The sequence below is a fragment of the Dromaius novaehollandiae genome, chromosome Z (genome assembly GCF_036370855.1).
Source record: "Dromaius novaehollandiae isolate bDroNov1 chromosome Z, bDroNov1.hap1, whole genome shotgun sequence".
Taxonomy (NCBI): domain Eukaryota; kingdom Metazoa; phylum Chordata; class Aves; order Casuariiformes; family Dromaiidae; genus Dromaius; species Dromaius novaehollandiae.
In genome coordinates, this window is record NC_088132.1 from 46642560 (window position 1) to 46655382 (window position 12823).

Genomic DNA, 12823 nt, shown 5'->3' on the forward strand with positions numbered 1-12823 from the left:
TTCTTAAAACCCAGAAGGATCAGATTACTGCCTGTGCTTAGAAAATCCTTAAAAGAACCAGAATCTTTAACATGTGTTTACTCAAACTCTGAGTTCAATCTGTTTAGAATCTGAGTACAGAAGTTTTGGGGTGTGTGTGTGTGTGGTGTGTGGTGGTTTTTTTTTTTTTTTTTTTTTTTTTTTTTTTTTTTTTTTTAAACCTTAAGTGTCTATACAGTTTTGGGGTAGAAGCTGTTGTTCCTGGCCTTTCTTTGAAAGGCCACACTATAGCTGGTAGGACCAGGAGGTGACTGCTGCTGCAGTTACCTTGCAGTAGCTCAAATTTATTTTCCCTAACATAGGGAAAAGGGAGAGGTGGAAGACTTTCATATGTAACTGACTTCAATGGCAGCTGAGTTCTACAAGACTTTAGGTCATGCATTTATGTTTCCTAGTTTAGGAACAGAGATAGGGAACAATGTCATGAGTTTGAAACTGAAGAGTCTTGGGTTATGCTGCACTGGACAAAGATTCTTGAGTATTTCCAACCCTTCTAAACTTGCTATAGTGATATTTGTTAAAATCCAGTTTGTGCTGATTGTCTACTTGGTTGAGTAATGATTTTAGTATCACTAAAACTTTATTTCTTAATGGTAATATGGACAGGTTCCAATCATAAAAATGTTTTCTATTGTAAGAATCTCTGTCCCTATAGGGAGCTATGGGTGTTCCTTATGCAGCTCATCCAGCTCTTGGTTCTGCTACCTAAGTGTAGATGTATGCCAGAGGTTTGCATATCTAACCTAATTCAGATGTAGGACGTTAATGTAAAGATGTTTGAGACTTTTTTGAAAGCTTATGTGGCTGTTGCAGATCTTGTGGCCTTGATGTGTTAACTGGATTCCCTGAATCTTTCTTTTGGTTAAATCATAAAGGAAATTTGGCACTAGAGACTCATTGCAACTCTTCTTGGGAAGTGAGGGAAACAAGAGTGGCTTGCACACAAGAAATTCAGTGTCATATGTAAAACTTTGAAAAAATACTTAGGTCTTGCTGTTTCAGAGTCAGATAACGGAACAGCACACTAAACAATATGATTTTGAAGTTATCTACTGCTTTACTCTAGTTCGGGGTTCAAGTGTTTGATTTATCCTCCAAGTTGCAGAAACCGTCACTGAAGAAGATAGAATGTCTACATGATTTTCCACAGTGCTGTTGTACCTATGTGAAAGTATATTTCTGACACACTGAAGAACCATAAAGTAATTATTAATGTGGATTAATGTCTATCAGTTGGCATGTGCATGCTAGACACTTTAAATCCTGATTGAGTACAGTAGGTATGTATTTCCAGTGAGCCGGTACATGTATGTGGATTTTGTGTGTATATATATTTATATGAATATATATAGTTGTCTAACTAAAGGAATAAATTCATTACATTACTGTTTAACTGCCCTATGAAAGAGGCTATTGCTGTCATTAGCAGCTGATTTCCCTGTATTTCAACTTCTTGGAAGACCTAAAGTGAAACTTAACTCTTCATTTCTATCTGTTTCAAATACAGGTTTCACCTGTATTTCTAGAATAGAAAACACTTCTTTGTGTAGAACATGGTTACATGACTAATACCTGATTCTATATGGCACTTGAGTTGCATAAATGCATGATTGCATCTTGTAATGCAGTGATTCAGTATGCTGCAGTTCTTTTACTTTGTTTGCTACTGTAGCTATCTTAATATTTAGAATATAAGAAGGGCAGTTAATTCCTTATGTCAGTAATACTTATATTAAACAAAGCAACAGAACCTGGTTTTGAGATAGTTTAGCAAGTTGTTTTGGCAATATGTGAATGAATTGAGTGTTGAAGAAAATATTATGACAGAAGACTCTGGATAACACTACGTTTTATAGCCAGATTAGATTGGTTACCAGAAAGGCTCTTTATTGGTTGTTTCTCAGCTGAGTGTCTGCAAATCACTGTTCAAGAGCCACCATGCTTTAAAAAGGAAAAAAACCTCAAAACCTGTTCTGTTAAATAGATGAAGAAAAAACAATTGTTCTTTTAATACATTAGAGAAAGTGAAGTTTAATCTGGATTTTTGGTTTTCTAATGTGTGGCAGGACACTAAGGTATTGGATGAGAATAGCTGGGACATAATTTCTGTACTAATATTATGTGTTGAGATGTCCTTGTAGGATTTGTTTTTTCAGATGGTATAGTCTTAAGATCAACCAGGTTTCATCTTTTCTGAAGAAACTCTAGTGACTGTTTACTAGATGATACTTGAGAAATTGTCCTGCCACTTATCACATTGAAATTTTTACAAATGAAATCTAATTATCTAATCAAATCAAATTGCAAGGTTTTGTGACTTTTGGGATGTAAATTAAAGGTGACAACAAAACTACAGGCAAAAGACAATGTGTTATAATTCTGTAATCAACTTGAGTAGCTCACCTACTTATAAATGTTCTAAGGCCTTAGTTAATGTTTGAAGTGTTGTGCAAATGGGGAAAAAACTTGTTTGTTCATTCCTTCATGCCAGTATTGTTCTTTGGTCACTGCTCCTTTATACCTTTGGCAGCTTTCTTTTGTTTTAAATGATGGCAATGGAAACATCTGAATGCTTTTATTAGTCCCATATGAACTTAAATGTGGTGGTCAGACTAACAGATAGGTGAAACTGTCATTCTAAATAAAAAGGGCTTGGTAGGGGTTTAGGAACTGAATGCACCAGGAGCTGCTTCCTTCTAGAAATCTGAAGTGTTTACTCATGGCGGGATTACTCTGATAAGAAAACAGCTGGTTGATCACTGATTTGGAGCAAAATTTCTGTTTTGTAGAGCACTCTAAACAGATCTGTTTAAGTTCAGCCTTGTGTGGTTTCACTTCTGTAGAATGTGATTCTGGTTGAAAATGAAGTTTAGTCCATTGCTGTCTCTATTCATCTGTCCTTCTGTGCTGTCTGTCTTGGCATGACTATGGAATCTTCTCTGTGAATTTTAGCAGTGGGGAGGATAACTGAAGGGCCTGTCTCATGAGAGAGACTAGGTGACTTTCCCCATGTGGCCTTGTATACATATGTCCCCATACAAGTCCCTACTTGACATGCCTGTCCTACTGAATGTGTGACAAAGTCTTAATTATACCTGATAAGTAAGAAAGTGTCTCCTGAAAGAAGGAAGTTTGATTGCTGAGACTTTGAGTAGTTGAACCGATGGAGGTGAATTACTAAACAAGAAAACAAGGGAAGAATAAGCATTTCTTAAAATATTCCGGTAATAACAGTACAATAGCACCAACTAAAATTATCTTTAAAGGCATCACTTTCTCCTATGCAAAACATATAGCTTTATATCAAAATTCTACATCTTCCTTAGGTGTCTTGCTACTGAATTCAGAGTTGCATAGATACTAGTTTTCTCAATCTTACTAACTTTATTTCACCACTGATAAAAGTTGGATGAAAAAATGTAAGTTTTTAAAATGCTATGAAACAATCTTAATCTAGCATCAGTGTTCTTCATGAGTCAGTTGTGAGGTTCCAGAACTCTTATTTACAGCTGTGACCACAAGACTTCCTAACTCTTCTCCGTAGCTTATGTTCTTTTACAGAAACAGTTTAATTAGACTATAATGAAGTTATCTGAGAATGTTATGAAGTATGGCTATTCATCTCACTTGTACCAGACTCCTATTTTGGGAATGTTAAAGTAAAATTGAGAACTTAGCTACTTGTCCCACATTGAAGCAGAAAATGAGGCAGGATGAGATACAAGTTAATATCCAACACTTCTGTGAAAATGGCCAGTGTGTGTAAGTATATGCTGGAGACTAGCCAATTAATGCCTGCTTTGAGCTCTGGTTTTTGATGTTAGTCTTTGATTCTGCCTAAGTCAAGCAGTTTGTACAGGCTTTTTTTCAGGTCTTGTCTGATGCGTCTGCATCAGAGGATTTTGAAGTACAGTACAAACTTCTGCCAGTTAAAGAGTTGAAAAGTATTTTTAAATAGCTTTACACTTTTTGCTATTACAGGGAAGCATACCTGTTGAAAAGCCTTCTTGTATTGTCCCTTCTTGATGGGTATTAAGGGGAAGGGAGTGGGTGGGAAGAATGACCTTTTCTAACAATAACTATTTGAAAGCCATGTCTTGTTAAGTAATTTGCTTCAGCTTAGCTTGCATTCTCATGTTTACTGAAGTAGTAGTCTTGACTAATTTCCTGTTAAGTTACGTAGTATCTTATGACACTGTAATGTACTATTAGAAATTTCTCTGCTTCAGGCTGAATCTGAAACCTTAATAATACATTAACAGTCTGTGGCATGGTATTTTGCTAGCTTAATACTTGATTGTTAAATGTTTAGTGCCTGCAGGAGAGAATAGAATTGAATAGATCCTGTGCAGTGTGGCTGGTTTAAGTTGGCACTGTATCAATCCACTATATACCTGGATTTTATAGCTAATAAATACCTTTATAATGTATCACTTTAAGTGTATTCATTTTAACCCTGCCATCACACAATGGTAAGTTTACTCTTGCATCTTTATCAAATTATCTTACTTGACTATTTTTTTTTCTTCTTCTAGGTATTGTGGTGAATGGCCTGATTAACATCAGTATTTCTACAATTGAAAAGCGTTATGAGTTGAACAGTTCCCTCACTGGCTTGATCTCTGCAAGCTATGATATTGCTTTTTGTATATTGTCACTGTTTATATCTTTCTTTGGAGAAAGAGGACACAAACCACGGTGGCTCGCTTTCTCAGCATTTATGCTAGGATTGGGCTCACTTGTATTTTCCTTACCACACTTCAGTAGTGGAAAATATCACTACGGATCTAAACTTGAAGGTAAGGTTATTTTTGTTTTGAAAACAAAAAACCCCTTGTAGCTAGTTGGTGCAACCCTGTTAATTTGATGCAACATAGTTGATATTTATCAGTCTTAAAAATGGGGTGGTATCTCTAACACCAAAATGAGATGATTCTGAAATCTGTAAGATCAAGAGCTCTTTCCCTGCATGCTGAACTATTTTCCAGAAAAGATCTCAGTGTCAATGTCAGCTCTTGTTCATGAGAAATATTTCAATGCAAGCCAGAAGGCATTTCACTTATGAATGCAGTCAAAATTCCTTGAGTGAAAAATGATCTGGCATTTTTTGTGACTAAGAGTGCAAGTGAGGTCAATGATGTAGAATAAATGTTCAAGGAAAGTTGCTAGAACTACTGTGGGCTTTTTGTTGAAAGGCTGTTGCACACTGTAGTTCTCTTGGGTTTGGGACTATTGTCTACTTTAAAGGCATGTTGAGTAATTCACTAACAAGTTTCACTAAGTTCCTCTAAAATGTTTAGTTCAAAGAAAGCCACAGGTTTTAAAGAGGAACCTAAAAGATCTTACCTATCTCTCCTTGTAAAACAAGGCTTTGCTAAGTAGAACGTGCTTGATGCCAAATACTTGCATCTCTGTTTAGTGGCACGCTTCTAAGTACACATCCAGATATCTTGAAAGTAGGATGGCTTAATCTTTCAGGATCATGTTAATTATTGCAATGCTTAAGCACAGTTTATGCCTTCAGTGACTAAGCATATTAGTGATCACTAAAACAATTGTAGCTATTAAGCAATCTGATGAAAGGTTCTCAATCTTCCAGTTGTTGATGACTTACAAACAGATTTATTTCAAGTACTAATCACATCATACACTGCCATGTGCTGTCCAGACATGGACCATTAGTTAAATAAGCTATTGCTCCCCATTCAATAAATGAGGATCTGAGGCTGAAGTTAACTGAACTTTTAACTGAGCAAGGCCAGAAAAGATCTTCAGTGTTTGAAGGCTGTGAGCAGATGCTTGCTTGTTAACCTACAGCAGAGAAGCAAAAGCTTACTTGCTTCTGACTTTATTACAGTCCCATTACTCTACAATACTAGTTTCAATATGATGCTTCCCACCATCAGCACAGTGAAAATTCTCACATTTTCTTGGTCTGTAGGTAAGAAGTCTACACAAAGCCATTCAGTCAACAGAACTGATTCTTTGGTTGGCACATCCTATTCTTCCTGTGTAGGGGTTTTGCTAGTTGTCTGATCCTGACTTCACAGAAGCAGTAGAAAGAGTAGTTGACAGATAAGCAGCTGGTTACACCCAAAGCTCATTGAAAGTATTTATTTGTAATAGTTTTGGACAATTCTAATGTCTCTTTAGCTGGTAGGAGTAAGGTTTTGACCTTAACAAACATCAGGTTACTTGCATTAACATGCTGAATTCATGTAACCGCATACATAATCAACATGTTTTACTGAGCTTTGTTATGGAACCAAAATGAGATTTCTTATAATTTGATTATAATGCAATTCTGCCACAACACCTGTAGTCAGATTTATGCTGTTTTACATGAACAAGAAAAATATACATTATATCCCTGGCACAGCCAGGAGTATGTGGTGCATGAGGCCATATTCCACTATCCTTTTGAATATCTAAGAAAGATACAGGAAAGGTAGTTGTAGAGCTTTCAACTGGAACTTAGTTTAAGTAGGTGATTTGGGGGAAGGGGTAGGTACATAAACTGTGTCTGACTCTAAAAGTAATAACATCTCAGCTGACCAGAAAGTGTTTGAGTAAAGTTATTACTGTGAAAGGGAAGCTGAACTGAATCTATAGAAAGATCTAGTCTGTTTGTCACTTTCTTTGTATAGAAACAAGATGCTGACAGTGTGAGGGTGTTTGGAGGGAGATGGGCAACTACTGCAACTGATATCAAGCAAAACTGATGGCAGGGGGAAGATCTCAAGAATCTTCTCTTTTCATCAATACTTACAATGTCTTTGCCATTAAAGATGCTGTAGGATTTAATACCTTATTAGGCCTTATGATCCACAGACTTTTGAAGTATAGAAACTGGAAAGTTTTAAATGGAACTCATGCTTTCTTCTCCATGGCACTATAAGCTGACTGAATTCCTGATGTTGTAGTTTTGACTAGTGTAATTCCGATTCATGCTGTGACTGTGTGGTGAGCAGGTTTAAGGACTTAAGGTGACTGAAAATGAACACTGTCAATGAAAAATGACTACAGTGTGCCCTTGTTGGTGCAGGGAATCCATGGACCGATGCAGGCTCAATGTAGATCTGTGTGGTGTGCAATGGCACCCTTTAACGGTGAAGTCAACCACAGTACATGATCCTATAGGATATCTGGTACAGCTAGCTCTGTTTATGAAGCATCCTCCCTATGCATTTAGTTGTAGAGTTGAATAGCACTGCACCAAAAAAAACTTGCTGCTTGCTTGCTTGGGTGAGTAGTCATTTACCAAGTTTTTTATGTATTTGGGGTCAACTTTTTATTTGGAATAGCAACTTAATTCAGCAATCCTATTTTTATGAAGATCTCCTCAGCATTTTATATTAAAGCCCACCACCTTGTCTATTTTTGAATGGTTTCTAGTTGGTTACTTGGTTATCTCTGTTCAGCTGTTAACTATGTGAATAAATATGTAATTAATACAGAGAGTGTTTCACTTAAAGCACAACTTTGAAGTGTAGTTCAGAGCAATATTTAGTATAGCTGCTGGGAATTGATAAGCCTCGTTTGGATTGCAAAATACATCTAGCCTCCGGTATAAGACTTACAGTCATCCTAGAACTTACTTTTGCCCTAAGATGTGTTTTTGAGCCTGTATGCATGGCACCCTACAAAATTATTCACAGGACAGATTATAATGATGATACTCTGTAGAAATGGAATACTCTTTCTAGCAGAGTGGCTAACCAATGGACTACCACTTTTAGCCACCGCAAGCACTTATGTCTTGTCTAAACTCTCTAAAAGACTTCAGACTCAAGTGTAACTTAGATGTGATCAGCTGTTCATTACTATGACTTGTTTAGGTTACTTGAGGTGTTCAGCCTCTGAGCTGGCTCTAACATTTATAGTCTAAACAGGAGCTCCATCTAGTGGGTTCTGTAATAAAACCATTCTGTATTGCAGTTTTACCCTCTAAAACATCAAATAGGAGTGATGTCATAAGCAACATACTCTTAAATTTTCATATCAAATCTTATTGGAACGTTTTTCAATTTGTACAAGATGGCCATTTGAACAAATGTAAAATGTAGATCTTCACTTGACACAATTTTATTGTGAGGACAGTCAACTGTTGATGTCTTTTTTTTTTTTTTTTTTTTTTTATACATCTGGGTTAAATTTAACCTTCTCCCATCTGCTTAACTGTTCAAAACCTTGAGCTGGCACAAGATGAGAGGTGGCAATAATGGCTGAGGTTGAGAGTAAATTATCATTTGATGGCAGTTCTGGCTGATGCTGGCTTAAACTAATCTCAGTTTCATTGGTACCTTATCCTCTTTGCTTCTGAAGTGTTTCTTAAAATGGACTATAGTCCATTCCAATCTGCAAATCCATGTATATTGATGGAGGTTTTCTTAAAAAAGTCTGTTAGGTGATGGAAATAACAGAATTGTAATTGTATCAAAACCTTAAAGTGCAAGTTGGTGGTTTTCTTTTTTGTAGTTGGAGATCTGATTATGTGGTTCTGAAAACAGACTAGTGTGATAACTTTCTCTCCTCAAAATGTTGGGATAATTATTCTAGGGCATCTGAATTGAAGAGCTGGAAGACTGGTGGAGAGAGGCTATAATCAATTAGTAATGTAATGACACAGGTTTTTTAAATCATTAGATTGACATGAACAAACATTGGGGGTTTTCTAACTCTAGAATTTGATTGCCATTACAATTTGTAGATCTCAAACTGAACTATACTTTTAACTTCATTCAGCATATTTTCTTGCTCTGTGTTACTGGTTTTCTGATGTGGCTACTTTTAATGAGAAAGATAGTGTTTGTGTACTACACTAATCAGCTAAATGCAGATTTAGATTTGCCTAATAACTGTTAGATTGACATAACTGCAGATATGTTCTATACAATCAGTGCTGTTGAATGAATAATTAGTGTTGTGTGACATGGTGTCTTTCTACAGTCAAATTTACATGTTGTGCATACAAATAATATGAAGTTAACCTGATGCAAGACTTAAAATCATTCTCTGTAGAAGAGAGGAATATTGCTAAAGAAAATGAATTTAACATTAAATGGAAAAATATGTGCTAATAACTTCAGAGTAGTGATTCCTAATAAAATGTTCCCAATGTGACCACAGCGTAGCATTAAAATGCAGATTGTTGCTAAGTGGAAAGGAAGGAAAATGCTATTGACTCCTCTCTTGAAGTGAGGTATTCCCATCTCTCCCTGTTGCTGGCTTCTGTACAACAGCACTGCATCACCTATTGTGTACTACATGACATTTCAGCTGTGGTGCTGTGCTGTCACTTCCAGAGAACAGCATAATAAAAATCTATGGATGTGTTTCTGGTAATTTCAGTGTAAACTTCTGTTCAAATACCTGTTGTGTGCCAAGCTCTGTGTCCTGTGAGCCCAAAGCATGGGCAAGCTTGCCCTTTGTTTACATTTGAGAACACCTTTTACTTAAGCAAAAGGAGCTGGAAAAAACTCATAGTAATCTTGTGGCAAAGTAGTGAATCTACTGTATCTGATACTAAAGGTGGTTTTAATGTTTAAAAAAAAAATCCATTTCCATATGGATTGTTCCTACCAAACTGATGGATTTATCTTCTTTCTCAAGGTTGTACACTCTTCTGTGGAGAAGCTTGGGAAGAACTATACTTATTTTTTCCTTTTGGTCCTGTCTCTTGGGACTGCACTAAAAGTGCAGTGATACCCAGAGGAAGGAGAAGGGAAAGCAGATTCCCTGTCTTCACTTCCTCCTTTCCCTTCTCTCATAGTGCCAAACATAACAGGAGTAGGTGCAAACCTTAACCTGTTCCACCTCTGCTTCCTGCTTTTATTTATAGACAAATGCAGAGACTTTACATTAGCTTCTCATTCTGGAGATGTAACAGCATGCTCTGACAGCTAGGTTTTTTGTTGTTTTTAATAGGGAAACACTTTTTTCAAAATGAGATATAAGAGAAGGAATTGTCTGCCTGGGACTCTGAAAGCTGCCCTTTCTTCTCCAACAGTCCAATTTTCCTCCTGTCCTTCAGACTATTAATGTTCTTCCTTTGTTTAAGAATGGAGAGTTAGTGTTCCTCAAAATCATTATAAGGTACAAGATATTATATTAAGATACTATGTCACAGAAGGTCAGGGCCCTGTCATATAGCAGATCAATAGTAGGGCTGAAGATTAAAATGGGAGCCTACCAACATCAACACTGTGTAGTTTAGTTTTCAGCACATGTTTTTTCCTTAGCTGGAATGTGATGAGTTGGATAACTGAATTTTAAAGTCTTGTTGTTTCTGTCTTTCAGATACATGTCAAATTTCAGGAACAAACTCTGCTAACTTCACTTGCAGTGCCAGCATGAAGTCTTCACTTTCCAGATACCTATATGTCTTTATCCTGGCCCAGCTGTTGCTGGGAGTTGGAGGAACTCCACTATATACTTTGGGGACAGCTTTTATTGATGACAGTGTCCCAAAACACAAATCTTCCCTTTATATAGGTAGCTTCTTTTTGAAATGGTTATAATGCATTGCCTATATAGATCATGAACTACAGCATATTAAAATGTTTTTATGGAGTGACCTCAAAATTAATCTTTCTTCATTGTTTACTTGTGCGCATAAAGTAGTTCAGTAATAGACCTGACAGTCTGCTGGAAGTGTCTGGTCTCTTTAATAGCTATTTAACTGAGCACAAAAAGGATGGTTTGTACACCTGACTTACTGACTGGTTTTGTGTTGGTAACTGAACATGAACAACTAATTAGTGTAATCTGTCTGTAAATGACAAAATAAGCTGTTCTAGCAAAATTTCAATATCTGACAGCAGAAAGCAAAGTGACTGTATCAGCTCAGTGGCCACACCTTACCGTATCCTTTAATTGTTTTATATAGTTCCCTTCTAATGCTACATTGTCCCCTCAGTGCAGGGACATTCCTGTGCGGTGCATTGTATTATCTATGCAGTTCTCTAGTCATAAATTTGGCACTTAAGGAGGAAATATTAGAAATGTATTTCCTTCTGAGGGTAAGAAATTCTCCAGAAACATGGAGAATGGGTGTATATTTTATTGTGATCTGCTAGAAAGCTATGGAATATTAATTTTTAGTTGTGGTCTTTAATCTCTTCAGTCAGCATTCTCTGGGCTATGTATACTTTTGCTGCCTAATTTAATGTGTTTTCTATGGTTATGAAGTTATTCAGCACTTCTCCATTTTATGGCCTGTGCTGATAAAAGTATGTTAATTGTATTGATAACTTGCAGTAGGCAACTAAAGCATCATAGATTCCTGGATTCTTTCTCAGATTCTAAGTCAATATTTCAGTTTAAGGTTTCAGTTCTGTGCCTGCTTGCATACAATTCTTGCTTAATAGTTCCAGGCAAGCCACTTTATTTGATAACAGCAGATAAACCAGTTGCTCGTGCTACATCTTAAATAATAAAGACTGCTTTCATTTTTGCTGTTTCTCTATCTGGAAAGAAATTTCTTAAACTTTTCTGGCCCTAGCAAAATAAATCATGGTGGTAGCCCTAGTTCTCCTCTATTAAGGGATCTAGAAACAGCATGCAAACTCAGGAAAATAGTGTTGACTTAAAACGTAACTGATCAATACAAAGAACTGATGCTAGTATGGTCTTCAGGCTACTGCCAAATTTAGCAGAACAGTGTATTGCTTCTGCCTAATGTAACAAAACTAGAAGGGAATTACCATGAGAGGTTAGATAGCTACATTAAGCGTATAACTTTTTTCTAGTTTTCATGCAATGTATTGAGGAATTGAAGTATTGCCTTCTTGCCTGGTGCAAGAAGGGCTGTGCAAGACAGCAAAAGAAACAGAGGTTTCTGCAAATAGCTTAGAATACATGCTTGCAACTCATAAGCTGGTAGGCTCTTTCCCTTCTGAAAGGGGCTATCTTCATGCTGAACTGAGGTATCTAAATCTAAAGCCAGTGGACAGTTAAGCAGTTCCAAATGGTGATTTAAATTGAGTGGTCTGTAAGAGGGTATGAGTACCTTCTAAGCTAAATTTGAAGCTGTGTAAGGTGAATGTGAACCTAACTCTGAGTGGTCCTATGAATGTGTCAGTATTTCTAAAACAGAGGAAAGCCTGGGCTACCATCAACTTAATATTTATTTTCACTTACTAGTATTTAGGTGGTATTTACTGGTCTCTTTTTGCTGTTTAAAGAGACTGAAATGTTGAATATTTAGGAAGCGGGCACCTTGGAAATAAGAATTCTGGATTCTTCAACCTGGGAAGAAGTATAGAATATCAGAAGTAAGGGTGCCTCATTAGTTACTTAGCTCTAGTTACTATTCGTTGCAAGCCTTTATCTGCAGAGACACTGCTTATGCTAATGTGCCACAAACATCTGGCTGATGGGCCAGAACAACTATTGGGGAATTGAGAAAGTCTCGTACTAAGGCAAAAATAGTGAATGGAGGAAATGGGGCTTTTTCATAGGAGTTGGCCGCTTCGTTTCCTCAGAACTTTGTCAAGAGCTGTTAAGAACCCTGGTGTGTGTGAGACAACTTTCACAAACCTTCAAGTGGCAGATATTATTTCTGTCAACTTTAACAAAATTCTGGCTTCTGGTCCTGACCGATCTAAAAATCAACTTAAAACTTGAACTAAAAATCTAAATATTTAGGTTCTTGAAGATTGCTTTTATGTACTGTTAACAACTGATGCTCTTGTTTTCAGAAACTTTTCACAAGATAGCTTATGATTGTAGGCACAAGATGCATGCTAAAGGCAAAAAAATGCATAAAGGTGCAGTCAGAGGT

The 12823-nt window shown here is 36.7% G+C and overlaps 1 protein-coding gene across 1 annotated transcript in view; it reads left to right on the forward strand.

The window, feature by feature from the left end:
- The window catches only part of LOC135324774 (solute carrier organic anion transporter family member 4C1-like), a 33208-nt gene that overhangs the window by 1523 nt on the left and 18862 nt on the right, over window positions 1-12823 (forward strand). The window contains exons 2-3 of the mRNA XM_064501683.1: window positions 4575-4838; window positions 10339-10533. Coding sequence (XP_064357753.1) covers window positions 4575-4838; window positions 10339-10533 — 459 coding nt within the window. The remainder of the gene's footprint in view (window positions 1-4574; window positions 4839-10338; window positions 10534-12823) is intronic.